General features: G+C 37.5%; 1 protein-coding gene across 1 annotated transcript; it reads left to right on the top strand.

Moving 5' to 3' along the window:
• The first annotated feature begins 8,598 nt into the window (after nucleotides 1-8,598).
• LOC143845506 (putative linoleate 9S-lipoxygenase 5) lies at nucleotides 8,599-15,594 on the top strand. Its single transcript, XM_077353883.1, has 9 exons — nucleotides 8,599-8,861; nucleotides 11,157-11,452; nucleotides 12,024-12,264; nucleotides 12,390-12,728; nucleotides 13,191-13,276; nucleotides 13,367-13,474; nucleotides 13,634-13,938; nucleotides 14,034-14,297; nucleotides 14,690-15,594. Exons 1-9 carry the CDS (start codon nucleotides 8,666-8,668, stop codon nucleotides 15,456-15,458), a joined length of 2,604 nt encoding a protein of 867 aa, XP_077209998.1. The 5' UTR covers nucleotides 8,599-8,665; the 3' UTR covers nucleotides 15,459-15,594.
• Nucleotides 15,595-16,240: the final 646 nt, after the last annotated feature.

Genomic DNA, 16,240 nt, shown 5'->3' with positions numbered 1-16,240 from the left:
AGAGATTTATAAAGATTATCAATGGAAGTTTTTTATTCTTACGATTAACTTCATATAAATGGTTTTATTTGTGAGGAAAGTGTCCATGCGCTTAAGTGGCTTATAAAGCCACCGATTGGTTGCTTTTTGTGGACTCCGCAAAGGTGGACCCGCCATACGAACCAATCGTTTGTTCTTTTAAAGCCATTCCATCAACTAATTAGGTTTAGATTTTCTAATTAGATTTTTTATTGAGCTATATGTCTTTTGAATAAATATCAATGCAAATCCATCCATTTTTTTGACACTTGGATTATCTATCTTTTTTTAATATTGGGTGGTAAATAGCAGTATAGCAGTAGATGTATGAGTAAATGCTCCCTAGAATAGGTTATATCGTATGGAAATTGTTTTTCCCTCTCTCCCTCTCTCTATGTGTGGGTTTTTTTTATGTACATCATAAACTCTTGGGCATGAACCATGAGGCACTACTCGTATCGATTTTAAAATTTTAATTTCTCAACTGAGCTATGAATTTTATACTATTTTACTTCATTTGTCCTGAATTGAAATGCTTCTCTCTTTCTCGCTCATATGTCTCTAAAGCTAGTGTCGGTCGGTTGACTTGAATTGGCCGAATCTTGATTCAACTTTGTAACTTATCTATCATTTAGTTACATGGGTTTTTTTTTTAGGTGGCAGAGGAACAATTTTGGTAGAATTCTTTTCAATCTTTTCCTTTACTGCACTTTAAAACAGTTCCTTGCATGAACTTCATGCAATAGAAGTTTCTTTTAGATTGCAATTACAATCACATTGACTACTGGACTTTGGTTTCACAAACCTCTTTGTTTATGTGCAAAATGTTTAATTATTATTGGATTAGCTAACAAACATCCACATAGTGGTCTGTTTGGAATTTTCATGTTGTTGCTATAATTTTAATATATTTTCTGCTATGAAAAAATAAAATAATGTTACATAAATATGCTATTGCTCTATTCCCTATCCCAATTTTCCTGTTCATTTGATTCATTTCCTTCTCACGGAAAAAACCCACCATTCTTTGTTTTCTTATTTCTTTCAAATATTTTAATAGTAAATTTATGATTTAGATTTGTTCACTTTACTAATTTATTTGTCGAAATATTGACTTTTCTGTTTTATTGTAGGTGTTCTTCTTTTTTAAATTGACTTGATGGGACTTGACAGAGATAGGTGTCTGCTTTTTTTTCCTGGTAATATATGCTCTTAATGGATTTTATTAGCAGTTCTGATCAATATTTGTTCGGTTTAAATTAAATGTATAATTCAGTTTTCTTAACCGGATAATTAGGTTTGATGTAGGCTTGACTGATCATGTTGATTATCAAAACACACTTGCCTCTCTGAAATCGGTCTACTGACATTTATATTCCTTTAGAATGTCATGAATAATAATACCAACATCTTATTTTATTCATTCAAGTAAAATTTTGATCTATTGTAATTTTGCCTCTAAATATTAAGATAAAGTGTATTTTTTAGATTTTTTTATCTAAACCAAGAGAATGTGTTTTAAACAACCAACCATGATCTTATGTTTGTTTCCATTTTGTTAATTAAAGAGGGAACTCTATTTAGATTGTTTAGATTTTCTTCTTGGTTATTGTTGTGGTGTCAACAACAACAATAGATCAAAAAGAAGATATCGTCAGACTTAGTTATTATTTTCATATCATTAGAACCTTCTTGGTTATTGATTTGACTTTGACGATGCCCGAAAGATTTAAGGTGTTTGATTTTTTTTTTTGTTTATTTTCGTATCATCAGAACCTTGCCGATATCTTCTTTATGCATAAGATGCATGTACATCTCACATCCAAAAGCTTGAAAATTATGGTGTCTACCCTATTCTTCAAGAAAAAATACTGGCAACAAAAGTATAGGTGTGATTTGCTGAATTTGTTTGATGATGTAGGCAATTTATCTGGCAGGCATTCCAACAGATGGGCCTCATCCAGCAGTAATGGATGATATATATATATATATATATATATATATATATATATATATATATATATATATATATATATATATATAGACACACACACACACATATATGAGAAAATTGTTGTGAGCTTATGCGCACCATTTTTTTGGTGCGCTTAAGTTGTTATAACGCTTCCCATTGGTGCGCTTAAGTGGGACCCAGTGGGACCCAAACATTTAAACGAATGGGAGGTGTTATAACAACTTATCTTTGTTGGATGCCTATTTTTATTTCTAGAATCTTTCATTTCTTTTTCCTTTTTTCCCCTCCTAGAGTATCCTTCTTGAAATCAAAAAGTTCCGGGTAGGTCCTGAAGGTGCTGAGATTTTTTACTTACACTTTATTTTGAAGAGCATTTCCATGGAGCATTGAGGAGAACCCAGATTTTGATACATGACTAAGGTTCCCTTCCTCTGCCTAAACATTATTCTATAATTTGTTAAACATTTCTTGTATGAAACTTCATGAAAAAAATTCTGACGAAAAGGTTTAAATGCATATTGCTTTAATTTACACATGTTAGCTTTTATTTCGTTTAATGATGATGTATTGAATAGAACTGTACTGTTGAGCTAAATTTTACTGTTGTGTTGTTTCCATCATTGGTACACTTAATTTCCATTAGATTCCGCCTAGAAAATTTTCTGTTTCCGAGCTTCTTTGTGCACCAGTTCAGAATGGACATTCTTTTGCAAGTTTCCCACTAATTATTATTTTCATTTTTTTATTGGCTATATTGAACAGGATGCATAAGAAAAATTGAGCCATTTTCGATCCGGACTTGAGATGAAAGCTACCAGAGTCGTGATCTTGAAAAAGCATTTTAATGTTTTAATTTTAGAACGATTTGTATATTACAGTTTTGAGTATTATTTTGGCTGGGAATATCTGCTTGCTGATAGTTTTACCCATATCATATTTGTAGGCATTCCAACAAGTAGCAAAGCATCTATATAATGCAAATGTCCAACCATCAACTTTGCTACCGAACCCAATTGGCATCTTTATGCTGCATTTGCATCTATTTTTCACAAGATTCCTGTCATTGCCAAGACCATGAAACTCTTTGAACTAAGTCCGATGGATGACTTTACTTGTTCCTAGAGCTCTTGAAGAACTACAACTGCTTGTTTGTGGATATTCATCATGGGTTATTGAGACAACTTGCTTGAAGCTGGTTTGAAATTTGAAAAGCAGCTTGTGTGTGCTTTTTTATTAATTTATGAGAACTAATAATAGTTGCTATGTGCAGGAAAAGTTCTTCTAGCCGAGTGTGTACAACAAATTGCAATTTGTTTTTTTAGCAGTTTGGCTTAATATGTATTTCTTGGATCTCATGTTTTATTAGACTAATGGTTGTGTAAAAATATATGTGATGTACCCAGATGATTATGAGCAGTACATTGGTTTGTTTTTTTAGCAGTTTGACTTAAATACATATTTCTTGTTTCTCATGTTTTGCATGTAAAAATAGTATATCTCACGTTTTAACTTTCTACGCAGACTAAGGGAAGAATTGCATTACTCTTTGGTGGTGGTGTCATTCCAGTTCTCTAGTGTAGTGAAAGTGCCTGTGATCCGTTTTGATGTCCCAACATGGTACCTACTATATGATTAGAGACAAAAACTATTGATGATTATAGGTTTCTATTGGATTCACAAATATGAATTAATAATTGTATGCTCTCTTTATTAGTGTCCTTTAATATGAATTATGACTTTTTAAGGTCACAGAGATTGCTGGAGGACCGTGCAATTGGAACTGAGAATAACAAGATTGCATTGCACTTTGACAAGGTTTTATAGCCTAATTTGTGGTTGTTGCAACCAAGGTTTAAAATTTCGGTTTCGGTACAGCTTTGGACCCTGAAATTTCAAAATTCGAAATCTAATATTTTATTCAATATTAGATTTCGGTCGAAATTTCGGTGAAATATTAAATTAATATTTAAAAAAAAAAATTTGGTCAAATTTCGGAAAAACCGAAATTTCGGTCGAAATAAATGACCGTTTTGGTTTTTATCGATTTCGGTGTTGGTCTCCACCGAAATCCGAAATTTTGGATTTCGGTCGAAATTTAATTTAAAACCATGGTTGAACCACATCTTATAAATGTAGTCACCTAAAATGTTTACATACCTACCCGTGGGGGAAGATGGAAGCTTTAAGTTGTAAAATAAACATGTTTTTTGCTGTTATATGTTGTTAACATACTGTAGTTCGACGTGCAACATACGTGCACTTTTACTAGTTGGGCACTTTTACTAGTTACTCCAAAAGCTTAAGTTGTTAGAATTGGTGCTGTTTAACCAATTATACTTGAACACTCCCCTCACATGCAGCCTCTTTTTCTTTTTTTGGTTGGGCATACACTTGGATTTTTAATGTCCATGATTTGTTGGGGTTTAAACCCAAGACCTGTCGTGAGGCAATAGCTCTGATACCATTTGAAACAACCAATTACTCCAAAAGCTTAAGCTGTTAGTTGGTGTTTTTTAATAGTTATATTTCAATACAACCTGACCCAAGTTGCACCCCTAGCTACAAGGGTGAGCCCATTGACCGTCTCACCCAAGTAAAGTTTGGAGGATTCCAACTCCTTCTAGAGTTTGTGCTTTTAAATTCTAACAGTGGACCATCTGCGACATCGTCATTGGTGGATTATAGACCATTGTGCTCTTTGCATTAGAGCAAGAGAAATTGTGGACCATATCTTCCTCCATTGTAAATTGGCGAGGTACGTATGATGCAAAGCCTTTGTAGATTTGGTGTTTCTTGGGTATTCAAAGCTGGTAGAAGGGTGGGCGGTAGTCCCATGGTAGAGTAAAGGAAGGATCTTATGGAAGATTATCTTGCTAGCGGTCATTTGGGTCCTATGGAATGAGCGGAATGCACAAGTGTTCGGAGGGTGGGTGAAATCCTCTTATTTTCTCTACATTAAGTTCCTTGCTCTCACAATTGCTTGGGCGAGAGTTTTATCTAGTTTTGCATTGTTTCGGCACATGAATTATAGCAAGGTTGGCTATTGGAAAGTAATAGTCGGGAGGGAAGACATGTAATTTCCTAAGTTTGGGAGCCTCCTAGGAGCGGTTTCTTAAACTTGAGTTTTTATGGTTCAAGTTTGGGCTATCTTGGGGCCGCGGGGAATGGTGGAATTCTTTGAGATGAAGAAGGGGATACTTTATGGGCATTTTCAGGCCCTATTGGGATAGTGGACTCAAACTAGACAGATATGAGGGCGGCTCACTAAGGCATATTGATGTTGGAGCAACTTCGTTTAAACAATGTAATAGTGGAGGGCGAATCATTAAATGCGATTAAATGGTTGGGTTCTTCATGTCCTTGGAGGTTTGCTCAATGGACGAATGAAATACCCGACCAAGTGGTAAGTCACTCTGTTTCATACCACCATGTTAGGAGGTCGGCTAATTCTGAGGCCGATAGATTAGCTAGAAGAGGGCGGTCTAGGCTGGAGTTGGAAGTCTATGATTTCTTTCCCCTTGAGTTGTATCTTCATGATGGTTTGTTCTTGTTTTTTGTATTGCTTTGATCATCTCGATCGGTGGGAAAAAAATTATAATGATATAGAAAAATATAAAATTAAAAAAATAATAAATGCGCTTTGGTGAGATGATCTAGTGGGGCACCCTTGTATTTGGTTTTTTGCAAGGGTCAATTCATCGAAAGGTGAGAAGTTGTCCACCATTTTGGACCTGTCTAATATATATACCAGACGATATGGTGCTGCATGGAGATTCACGTGGGATGCATGGAGTTTACTGTATTCCGTTTTCCAAGGAATACATCTATTCTGTGTATTCCACATGTTTCTCGCATCCAAACATTATCCTGATTTCTTTAACCTGCAACATTGAAATCCTCAAAACCTACTCCTCCCTTTATCTTTGAATTATACACAACTTAGTACCCAATAACCATGTATTAAAAAATCAAGGCTAAATCCACATGAACTTTTGAAAATTTATATTAAACTTGCTTTTATTTAACTGATGAAAATTCATTAGAATTGTGGAGGAATAGATCACCTTAGCCTTTAGAGTATTCTGTTTCTATTGATTAACGATACGGATTGATCTCCTTTTATCAGAACTGCATAGATAAAATGCTCTTCTTAGTGCAAAAAAAGGTAAAATATGAAAAAAGAAAAAAGAAAAAAAGAGAAGATAAAGATAACTGACACTGAAATTTGGAGATGAATGATTAGAAAAGGCTGAAAAAAGGAGAAGAAAAGACAGTTGGGCTAGGGTGGGTCTGCAGTGCACTCCATTGTTTTGATAATGGCACTCCATACCGATAATCATTCCCAATTCAAATACGCACGTTTATTTACGGAGCATTAAAAAAAGACACCTTAAATTTATTTTCCTACAAATTTTGTTGGACGAGCAAATATTATTTTACGTGATATTTGTTTACTGTGCATGTGCAAAACATAAGACTTCGTAAAAGAGAGATTTTTTTTTTAGGGAGAACAAGATGTCATAGCCTTAAAAAAAAAGCAACGAATATTCCAATCGCGACCCCTTTTTTTTTTTGTTTGTTTTAGGTGCACGTGCTTTGTTCAGCTCGTTTTCCTAACAACCCTCCGAAGCGAGGATGAATGCCTGAATAGGGCACCACCTCATTCTACATAATACAATAAGGGGTCCCTACTAAGGCATAGATGGTGCTAGGACCGAATGATGTGAACCGTCCATTTGACATCTCTTGCTTTGGATCTACTATGACCAAAAATTACATCAATTGATGTAAAGTATTCGAGTCAATCTCTCTAAAATTTGATTAACTTTTCCTCTTTATCTAATTTGATAGTAGTTTTCAATATGAGGGATGTTAAACCCACAGGAGCCCTGGTAGAAACCGTCTACAAAGACTGCACTATTGGATCCACATTTTCTAGTCGACCGATCAGATAACTTATCTGGTCCGTCGTCACAAATATTTTGAGCCCAGATTATTTGGGTGATCCAAACCATTCATTTAATTTATATGATGAGGTGGCTCACCTGAAAAGATGTGATGCAAGATTGCCTAGACACTCCCTTGATAATATTCCGTATCTCACAATATATCGAAAAAGTGTTTATGGTCCGTCGACCAGGTAACTTATCTATTCCGTCGACCAGAAACACAATGGGTCCATGTTGTTTGGGTGATCCAAACCATTTATTATGGGCCCACATTATTTGGGGTGATCAAACCAATCATCTCCATAGGGCTCATCAAATGAATGGTTTGATCACCCAAACAATGTGGACCCACTGTGTTTCTAGTTGACGGACCAGAAAAAACTTTTTCGATATACTGTGAGATACGAAATATTATCAAGGCAGTGTCTAGGGAATCTTGCATCACATCTTTTTCAGGTGAGAAGTGCCACCTCATATGAGTTAAATGAATAAGACAAATTCAGCAACCTCTGCGAGGTAGCCGTTCTCTCTTCAAAAAAGGAGTCACAAAATGGCTTTCCACAATATTGCCTAGACACTCGCATGTCACAAAGTTATGGACAAATAAGTTTGCCACCAATCCTGATAAACCAGGATAAGTCAAGTAATACAACTGATTGAAATAGGTATACACTATTGGAATGTTTCCTAATACAACGGAGCTGGTGCTAGCCTTTGCGTAATACTCTTTTGCTAGTGTAAAGGTCTGGAACTGACTATGACCGTGTGGAAGCTGAAGAAGGGCAGATCACCTTCTTCAACCTTGGAACAAAAATCCTAGAGTCCACAAGGAAATCATAAGAAGAAGAAAAATTGATCCAAATTTTATTCAATGAAAGAGATGATCCATACACTTCATAAGTCCACTTTATGTCGAAAATCATACCCTACTCTCTTACTTTTACCAAAATACTAACTCCCATTAAAACTATAACTTCTAAACTAACTCCAACTATCTTGATTCTAACTTAGGAATTCTAAATTAACTAGGAATTTAGTAAAAAAATACAAGAAATTATCAAACATATCCAACTGGTAGCTTGTGTAGTATATAGAGTGAACCGAATGGAGCTTAATGGTGCGGTGAGACTCTACCAGCCCATCAACAGTAATTAATGCCCTGTTCGTTTGAGATTGTGACAACCGATTGTATGCCCCCTAGAGGCTAGAGGATTATTTGACACAAAATTAATGTAATTTTGACTCCAATAATTGGTTGGGGCTCACAATCGGTGGTCATAATCTCAAACGAACAGGGCCTAAGTTACACCGACCAACTTTAGGCACGACGAAATGATAATTCCACATGCTTTGTAGTTTGTACAAGCATAAAAAATAGAATTGGTGCATGGGACTCTGCAGGGAATCCATTTTTTTAAATTAAAAAAAGGGATATACTTTATCATGACACGTGCTCAAGGTGGCAAAGTAGAGAGCTCGAGACCCAAACAAAGCCAAAATAACAATGTGAAAATGACAAAACGGGTAGGTGACCTTTTTATAAATAGGCGAATTTATTATCTATATTATTGCTTCCTAAACGTTGGGGATTATTTGCCTATAAGTACCTACCTCTTTCCATTCACAAACACCATCTCTCTCTCTCTCTCAGGGTTCTTCATCTTCTAGCTTCTTTGATTTTCTTCCATTTTTTGTTGAGTTTGTGGTTTTTTATTGAGAAACCATGTTTCAAAACATTGTAAACGGGTTGACAGGGAACCTTCAAAATGGGAGTAATGGTCTGAAGATCAAAGGAACGGTGGTGTTGATGAAAAAGAACGTTTTAGAGTTTAATGACCTCAATGCAACCATCAGTGATAATCTTCATGAGCTCTTGGGACAAGGGGTTGGTTTTCAGCTTATCAGTGGTGATAAAACAGGTGAACTTCCCTTCCTGCTTTCTTTTGCTTGAAAATAAAAATGGAATGAATAGAATTCATATACGAGATCAAAACGGTATTCTTTTCATTACCAAAAACTATAAAAATATTGGCCCCTGATATTTGCAAAACCATGTTTTGATGTTGAGACGAACTCACCTTGTCTTTTCCTTTTTACAGCTGGTTAAATAATAAAAGATAGGGTGAGTTCGTCTCATTATCAAAATATGGTAGTGAGAATACCAGTAGCCAATGTATTTTCCTATTTTCTTCTTTCCATGCTTTTGAGGGGATCATTTTTCTATTCTTTGAGGCTATTCCTCACACTGTGGCAAGAACTTGATCTAATGGATTGGTCTTTAGCATGGGACCGGATCTAATTTATTTGTCACCTAATAACCCTTTTTTTCTTTGCTTTTGCTTCCTTTCGGACATGAAAGATATGAAAGTTAGCGTTCGGTAGCTTGCTTGCTGATTATTACACCCATGTTAATTCTTTTCGGGAAGTGTTATATCCGCCCCTTTTATCACCAGGAACACCCCCTGTCAGTGTTGTACTTATGTCAGAAGAATTCAATGATACAATGGGGGTGTTCCTGGTGATCAAAAGGGGCGGATATATCATTTCCCTTTTCGGATCTCTTAAGAAAAATCTGTTATTTTCTTATTCTGAGCGTATATTTGCACCTTGTAGCTTCTTTTATTCATAAACACAGTTGGCTTGTTGGCAATTAAAGGCTCGTAACTAGGGGTGCAACTTGGGCGGGCTCAACCAGAACCCAACGGTTTCAACCCGGAAAAAAGTCGGGTTGGGTTGAGTTCAAGTCGGGTTCGGGTTAGGTTTTCTCAACCCGGGTTGAGTTCGGGTTGAGGGCTTTGGCAACCCGACCCGAGTGAACCCGACATTTTTAATAATTTTTTTATTTTTTAAGGTTAAAATCCCAGGTTGGGTAGGGTTGAACTCGGGTCGGGTCGGTTCGGGTTGAGCAAATGGTTCCTCGGGTCGAGTTTGGGTTGGCCTCAACCCGACCCAACCCGACCCGAGGTGCACCCCTACTTGTAAAAACATTGGTTAAAAGGAAATTCGACATATAAATTAGAAAAACTAATCAGGACCAAGGTTTAAAATTTCAGTTTCAGTCCTCACCGAAACCAAAATTTCAGCAGAAATTTCGAAATTTTGAACGAAATCGATCGAAATCAAATAATGTTATATTTTATCCCGTCTAAAATTTCAGCAAAATCCAAAATTTCGTAATTTCAGCAGAAATTTTGGGATAATATTAAATAATGAATAAAAACCAGATTTTTTGGTCTTATCCCTTAAATTTCGGCCCGGGGACAACGAAATTTCGATCAAAATTTTGTAACGTTTCGATTTAACCCAATTTCTATTTCGTTCTCGACCGAAACCCGGAATTTCAGATTTCGGTCGAAATTTAAAACCTTGATCAGGACACCCAGGTAGGATATCGGGCCGTCACTCCCTACCTACCCTGCATATATATGGGCTAGACCACCTAAGTGCCCTTCGGCTAGCTCATGCAAATGGTCCAGTCCACATGTAAGGCACGCAGGAGTGGTCATCTTGGTCACGGTTTGCTCACTAGCATCTTGCTAGCACTCGTGTGAGAGAGAGAGAGAGAGAGAGAGAGAGAGAGAGAGAGAGAGAGCTCATATGAGCTTATATGAGCTAGACCTCACTAACATAGAGGCTAACATTGGTTGGATGATCCAAAGCATTCTTTTGATAGGCCCTCATATACATAGGGTGTGCCAAAATAATCAGCTTCATAGGATCGTCCTAACCCTTCCATTTGTGGAGGTTAAAATGAACGGGTATAAACGTCTATAAATCTGCCCAATTTTAACCTCTAGAAATAAATAAATATATTAAGAGGAATAATAAACTGAAGAACGCCATTGCAAAAACTAGCTACAAGGGAGCCCCACTTGTCCATCTCAACAAAGTTTAATTACAAGGGCAAAAAATGTGAGAATGGCACGCACAAAGGTAAAATTGAAAGAACAATAAATGCACTTTGCTGAGAAAGACCAATAGGAGTGCCCTTGTAGATGGTTTTCTAAAAAGAATTTTTTAGGCCCCACATTTTCCTTGTGTATAAATGCCATTGACAACACCTTGTAGTCTTTTATCTTACATAGTGGATGCATGTTGGTTCGAACGTGACCGAAGACCATGTGGGTCACCTCATGATGTTTTACAAGATCAACAATCCTAATAATTTGATTTTTCTTTCTAAAAAAATCCATCTTCTTTTTGGGTTTCTATAGACAAGGGTGGGCGAGGAATGGTGGGAGAGGTTGCCTATCTGCAAGATTGGAATGCAGCAATGCCAACGATCAGTGCAGGCGAGTCTGTGTACAGCATTACGTTCACTTGGATAGAGAGCATGGGGATTCCTGCAGCTTTCATTGTGAAGAACTTTCATGACGAAGAGTTCTTCCTCAAGACCCTCACCCTCGAAGACTTTCCTGGAATAGGAAATGGCCGTATCCACTTTGTCTGCGATTCCTGGGTCTACCCTGCTAACAAGTACAACTATGATCGGGTCTTCTTCTCCAACCAGGTAATTAAATTACTTAAATTTGGTGAACTAAACATAGTTATATCAGTAAATGACAGTAAAAACCCACGTTAACTGCATAAGAATCGGCTTAAAGGCATTTCTCATAAACTGTTAAGACCCGAGTACTCTTAAAAGCTAGCCGTTGAGGGGAGGGTGCCCAAGTCCTTATAAGCCCTTCCACATCCCTTCACTTTTACGATATGGCCTCCGAGATCTTTTTGCTTTCACGTAGAACCCCAACATAAACTACTGCAAACTTAATAAAAACAAGTTTGCCCTGCATGACTTGTTAAACAACCAATTACAGGTCCAAATGCTTAAGTTGATAGAGTTGGTGTTATTTAACCCCTCTGGTCCTCTGTTCTGGGTTGGCCATACACATGAATTTCTAATATCAAGGAGTTGTTGGGTTTTGAACCTAGGACATGCCGTGGAGGCAAATAGTTCTGATACCTTGTGAAACAACCAATTACTTCAAAAGCTTAAGCCGTTAGAGTTGATGTCATTTAATCATTTATACTTCAACAAGTGTTCCTAGCTTCTTTGTATATTTATTTTGCCTTATTGGCAGAGCTACCTTCCAAGCGACACACCTGAAGCTCTGCGCAAGTACAGGGAAGATGAGCTAGTGAATCTCAGAGGTAATGGAACAGGAGAACGTCAGGAGTGGGATCGAGTTTACGACTACGCCTTCTATAATGATTTGGGAGCTCCAGACCTCCTTCCGTCTTTAGCACGCCCTGTTCTCGGAGGATCGAAAGACTACCCTTACCCTCGCAGGGGAAGAACAGGCCGTAGACATACACTGACAGGTTAGCCATTTCAAGACCACATTTATTTTCTAATCAAACACTATTTTGATTGGTTTTCTATAGCATTCTGAAATTTGTAACAATCTTTCAAAGTTGATTTTTTGTGTCATTATTGAAACAAGCAGATCCAAACTCAGAGAGTAGATTGATCTTACTGAGCTTAGACATTTACGTCCCAAGAGATGAGCGGTTTGGGCATGTGAAGATGTCGGATTTCCTGGAAAATGCTATCAAGGCCGTGGTTCAGAGCTTGCTCCCATTGCTGGAGGGTCTCTGTAATGGGACGCCAAATGAGTTTGTCACCTTTCAAGAAGTTCTGAATATGTACCAGGGAGGAATCCAGTTACCTTTCTCTCCTGTGGTCGATGCAATCAAGAATCTGATCCCCATAGAAATGATCAGCGATATCATTAGCACAGATGGCCAACGGCTGCTCAAGTATCCATTGCCTCAAGTGATTCAAGGTATGTATGCCATTGATGCTAGAATTTTAATCGAACTTAAGCTGAAATCTCGATTGTTACCTCCGGCCATGATGACGACGGTTTTTGAATATATTTTACTTGGAGATGGAAGTAATTTCCGTTGCTATTTTATTTTTTTTCCTACGGATTTTTAGAAACAGTTTTAAATCCGTCACTAAAAGGGGTTTTTCTTGTAGTGCTCATGTATATATTTACATTAAATTTATCAAATATATTAATTATTATAGATGCACATTACCTATGCAATTAACATTATGGGGGACGACTAGCAATAGAAGTAGAAATTATAGCTGAAAAACAGATGAACATACAATTTCAAAGTAAATATTGTACATATTAGTTGGGGTTAGAATTCTGCTAATTAAAATAAGGGATAGATACATGACTGCATGTTTGATTTTTTTTTTTCACTGTATTGTTTTCGTACAATTACTATGGCAGCTGATAAATGGGCTTGGAGCACGGACGAGGAATTTGCAAGACAAATGCTTGCCGGATTGAACCCCGTTATCATCCGCAGTCTCCAAGTAAATTAGAAGTTTGATTTTTCTATGAATTTTTCAAGGTATTTGCTAATGGTTTAAGATCACTTTTAATATAACATCTTTTGTCTGCAGGTGTTCCCCCCTGTCAGCAAGCTTGATCCACAAGCATATGGTAACCAGAACAGTACTATAACCGCTGAACACATTGAGAAGAACCTACAAGGGTTAACAGTTGACGAGGTATTACTACTGTTTAATTCATCTAACTACCTGTAATGTCTCTTATTTTCAATAATTTCTCTAAAAGTCTAAAACCTCAGATGAAACCCATTTAGCTGTGTTGTGCATTAGTAGTGTGCTTGTGATCACTAGAACAATGGAAACTTGATTCCTTTCCAGGCACTTAAGAACAACAGGCTCTTCATCTTAGATCATCATGATATGTTGATGCCATATGTGAACCGGATAAACACAACTACCACAAAGCTCTACGCCACAAGGACTCTCCTCTTCCTAAAAGAGGATGGGACTTTGACACCATTGGCAATTGAGCTGAGCTTGCCTCACCCTGAGGGAGAGAAATATGGGGCGGTCAGTCAAGTATTCACTCCTGCCCATGAAGGGGTAGAGGGATCGGTATGGCTATTGGCAAAAGCATTCGCTGCCGTGAATGACTCTGGCGTTCATCAGCTTATCAGCCACTGGTATGAATCCGCATTTTTTCAAACCATAATCCGATATTGAAATATGTCTCCATAAATGATCTATCAGATTAAATTTTTTTTGAATGGGAATGCAGGTTAAACACTCATGCATCAATCGAGCCATTTGTGATTGCAACCAATAGACATTTGAGCGTTCTTCATCCAATCCATAAGCTTTTGAATCCTCATTATCGGGATACAATGAATATAAATGCCTTGGCTCGGCAGGCACTCGTCAATGCTGGTGGCTTGATCGAAAGCACCGTCTTTCCAGCAAAATATTCCATGGAATTGTCATCTATGGTTTACAAGGACTGGGTTTTCACCGAACAGGGACTTCCAGCAGATCTCATCAAGAGGTGATTCAAAACCCAACACTAAAATGTTGTTTGATTACCAAATCATCCTCTTCCAAAATGGACCCAAATTTCTCGCTTTCTTTCGAGGGATACTTCAAGAAAACCAACAGTAACACGGTTTTTTATTACCAAATTATCCTCTTCCCAAATGAACCAAAATCTCTCACTTTTGTTTCAAGAGGTAATTAAAAAACCCAACACTAAAATGGAGTTTGATGATCAAATCATCCTATTCCAAAACAAACTCAGATATCACTTTCCCTTCTTTCATTAGGTATTAAAAAAACCCAACTATAACATTTTTTTTTAAAAAAACCTACTATAACATGTTTTTTGATGATCAAACCATCCTCTACCAAAATAAACCCAAATCTCTATTTCACTTGTTTCAGAGGAATGGCAGTCCAAGATCCGAGCCAACCCCAAAACCTCCGCCTACTGATCAAGGACTACCCATTCGCCGTCGATGGTCTTGAAATCTGGTCGGCAATCGAAACTTGGGTGAATGACTACTGCTCCATCTACTACCATACTGATGCTGCAATCCAAGCTGACTCAGAACTCCAATCCTGGTGGACTGAACTCCGTGAAAAGGGACATAGCGACAAGAAGGACGAACCATGGTGGCCCAAAATGCAAACCTTCAATGATCTAACCCAAACATGCACCACCATCATATGGGTTGCTTCTGCCCTCCACGCAGCTATTAACTTCGGACAGTACTCTTATTCTGGTTACCATCCGAACCACCCAACCGCGAGCCGCCGGTTCATGCCCTCCCCTGGCTCAACTGAATATGCAGAGCTTGCGTCGAACCCTGACAAAGTCTTCTTGCAAACAATCACATCTCAGCTACAGACCCTCCTTGGGGTTTCACTCATAGAGATCTTGTCCAAGCACACTTCGGATGAGGTCTACCTCGGGCAGCGAGACACACTTGAGTGGACTGCGGACTCAGCCGCATTGGAAGCATTCGACAAATTTGGGAAGAAGCTGGTGGAGATTGAGAAGAAGATCATAGAGATGAACAACGATGAGAAGTTGAAGAACCGTCTTGGGCCTGCAAAGGTGCCTTACACCTTGCTTTATCCGAACACTTCTGATTACAGTGGTGTTGGTGGGCTCACTGGAAGAGGAATTCCCAACAGCATCTCTATCTAAAGCTCCATCAGTCCTATCATTTTTCTTGTTTCCTCTGTTGTGTGTTTTGTGCAATCTGGTTGTTGCATTTTGCTTGCAGAAATAAATTTCTAGCAGTTTGGTGTTTGTGACATTGTGTGATGGTCCTGAATAGAGATGCGAGGCACTGTTCATTTTTTTCTTTTGAGAAATCTAAAAATGAGAAAAAAATTTAAATATCTATCAAGATTTAATTAGATTATATTTTAAACCTTATTTTCATAGAATGACATTGATGTGAAGTACATCAGCCCCGTCATTGATACACTGCTGCTGGGTGTCCCAAGTAATCAAAAGGGGCGGATTTATCACTTCCCTTAAAATAATGATATTTTTTAAATAGTAATAAGATGCTTAAAAATTATAATTGAATGGGAATCTGAAAAAAGTTCCAGAAGAAAAGAGGAAAATACATCAGACCCTTGTACACAGGTTGGTTGACTGTTCATTTGGTTCCACCTTGTATCTCTAACACAAATGAATAGTTGACTATCCATTTGGTTCCATCTTTTCTACAGCCTTAAACCCCTCTAATAATGGAATGATGGGTGGTGATAAATGATTGACCCTCGGATTCACGAGGTTGAGGAAGCTTTCATCAAGGTACGTTTTATGTTGGATCTATGATGAATCTTGTATCCTGGAAAAGAGCCATTGTTGTTCCGAGTAGTGTTTGGTTTCTTTTTGAAATTGTTCAACCATACTCATCTTCTGGTATCCATAATTATGATTTTATACTAATAAATTGTTAGCTTGTCTACGGA

This window comes from Tasmannia lanceolata, unplaced genomic scaffold (assembly GCF_043159265.1).
Source record: "Tasmannia lanceolata isolate RefF3 unplaced genomic scaffold, GAP_Taslan_0.1 ptg000015l, whole genome shotgun sequence".
Taxonomy (NCBI): domain Eukaryota; kingdom Viridiplantae; phylum Streptophyta; class Magnoliopsida; order Canellales; family Winteraceae; genus Tasmannia; species Tasmannia lanceolata.
This window is presented reverse-complemented; position numbering and strand designations above follow the sequence as displayed.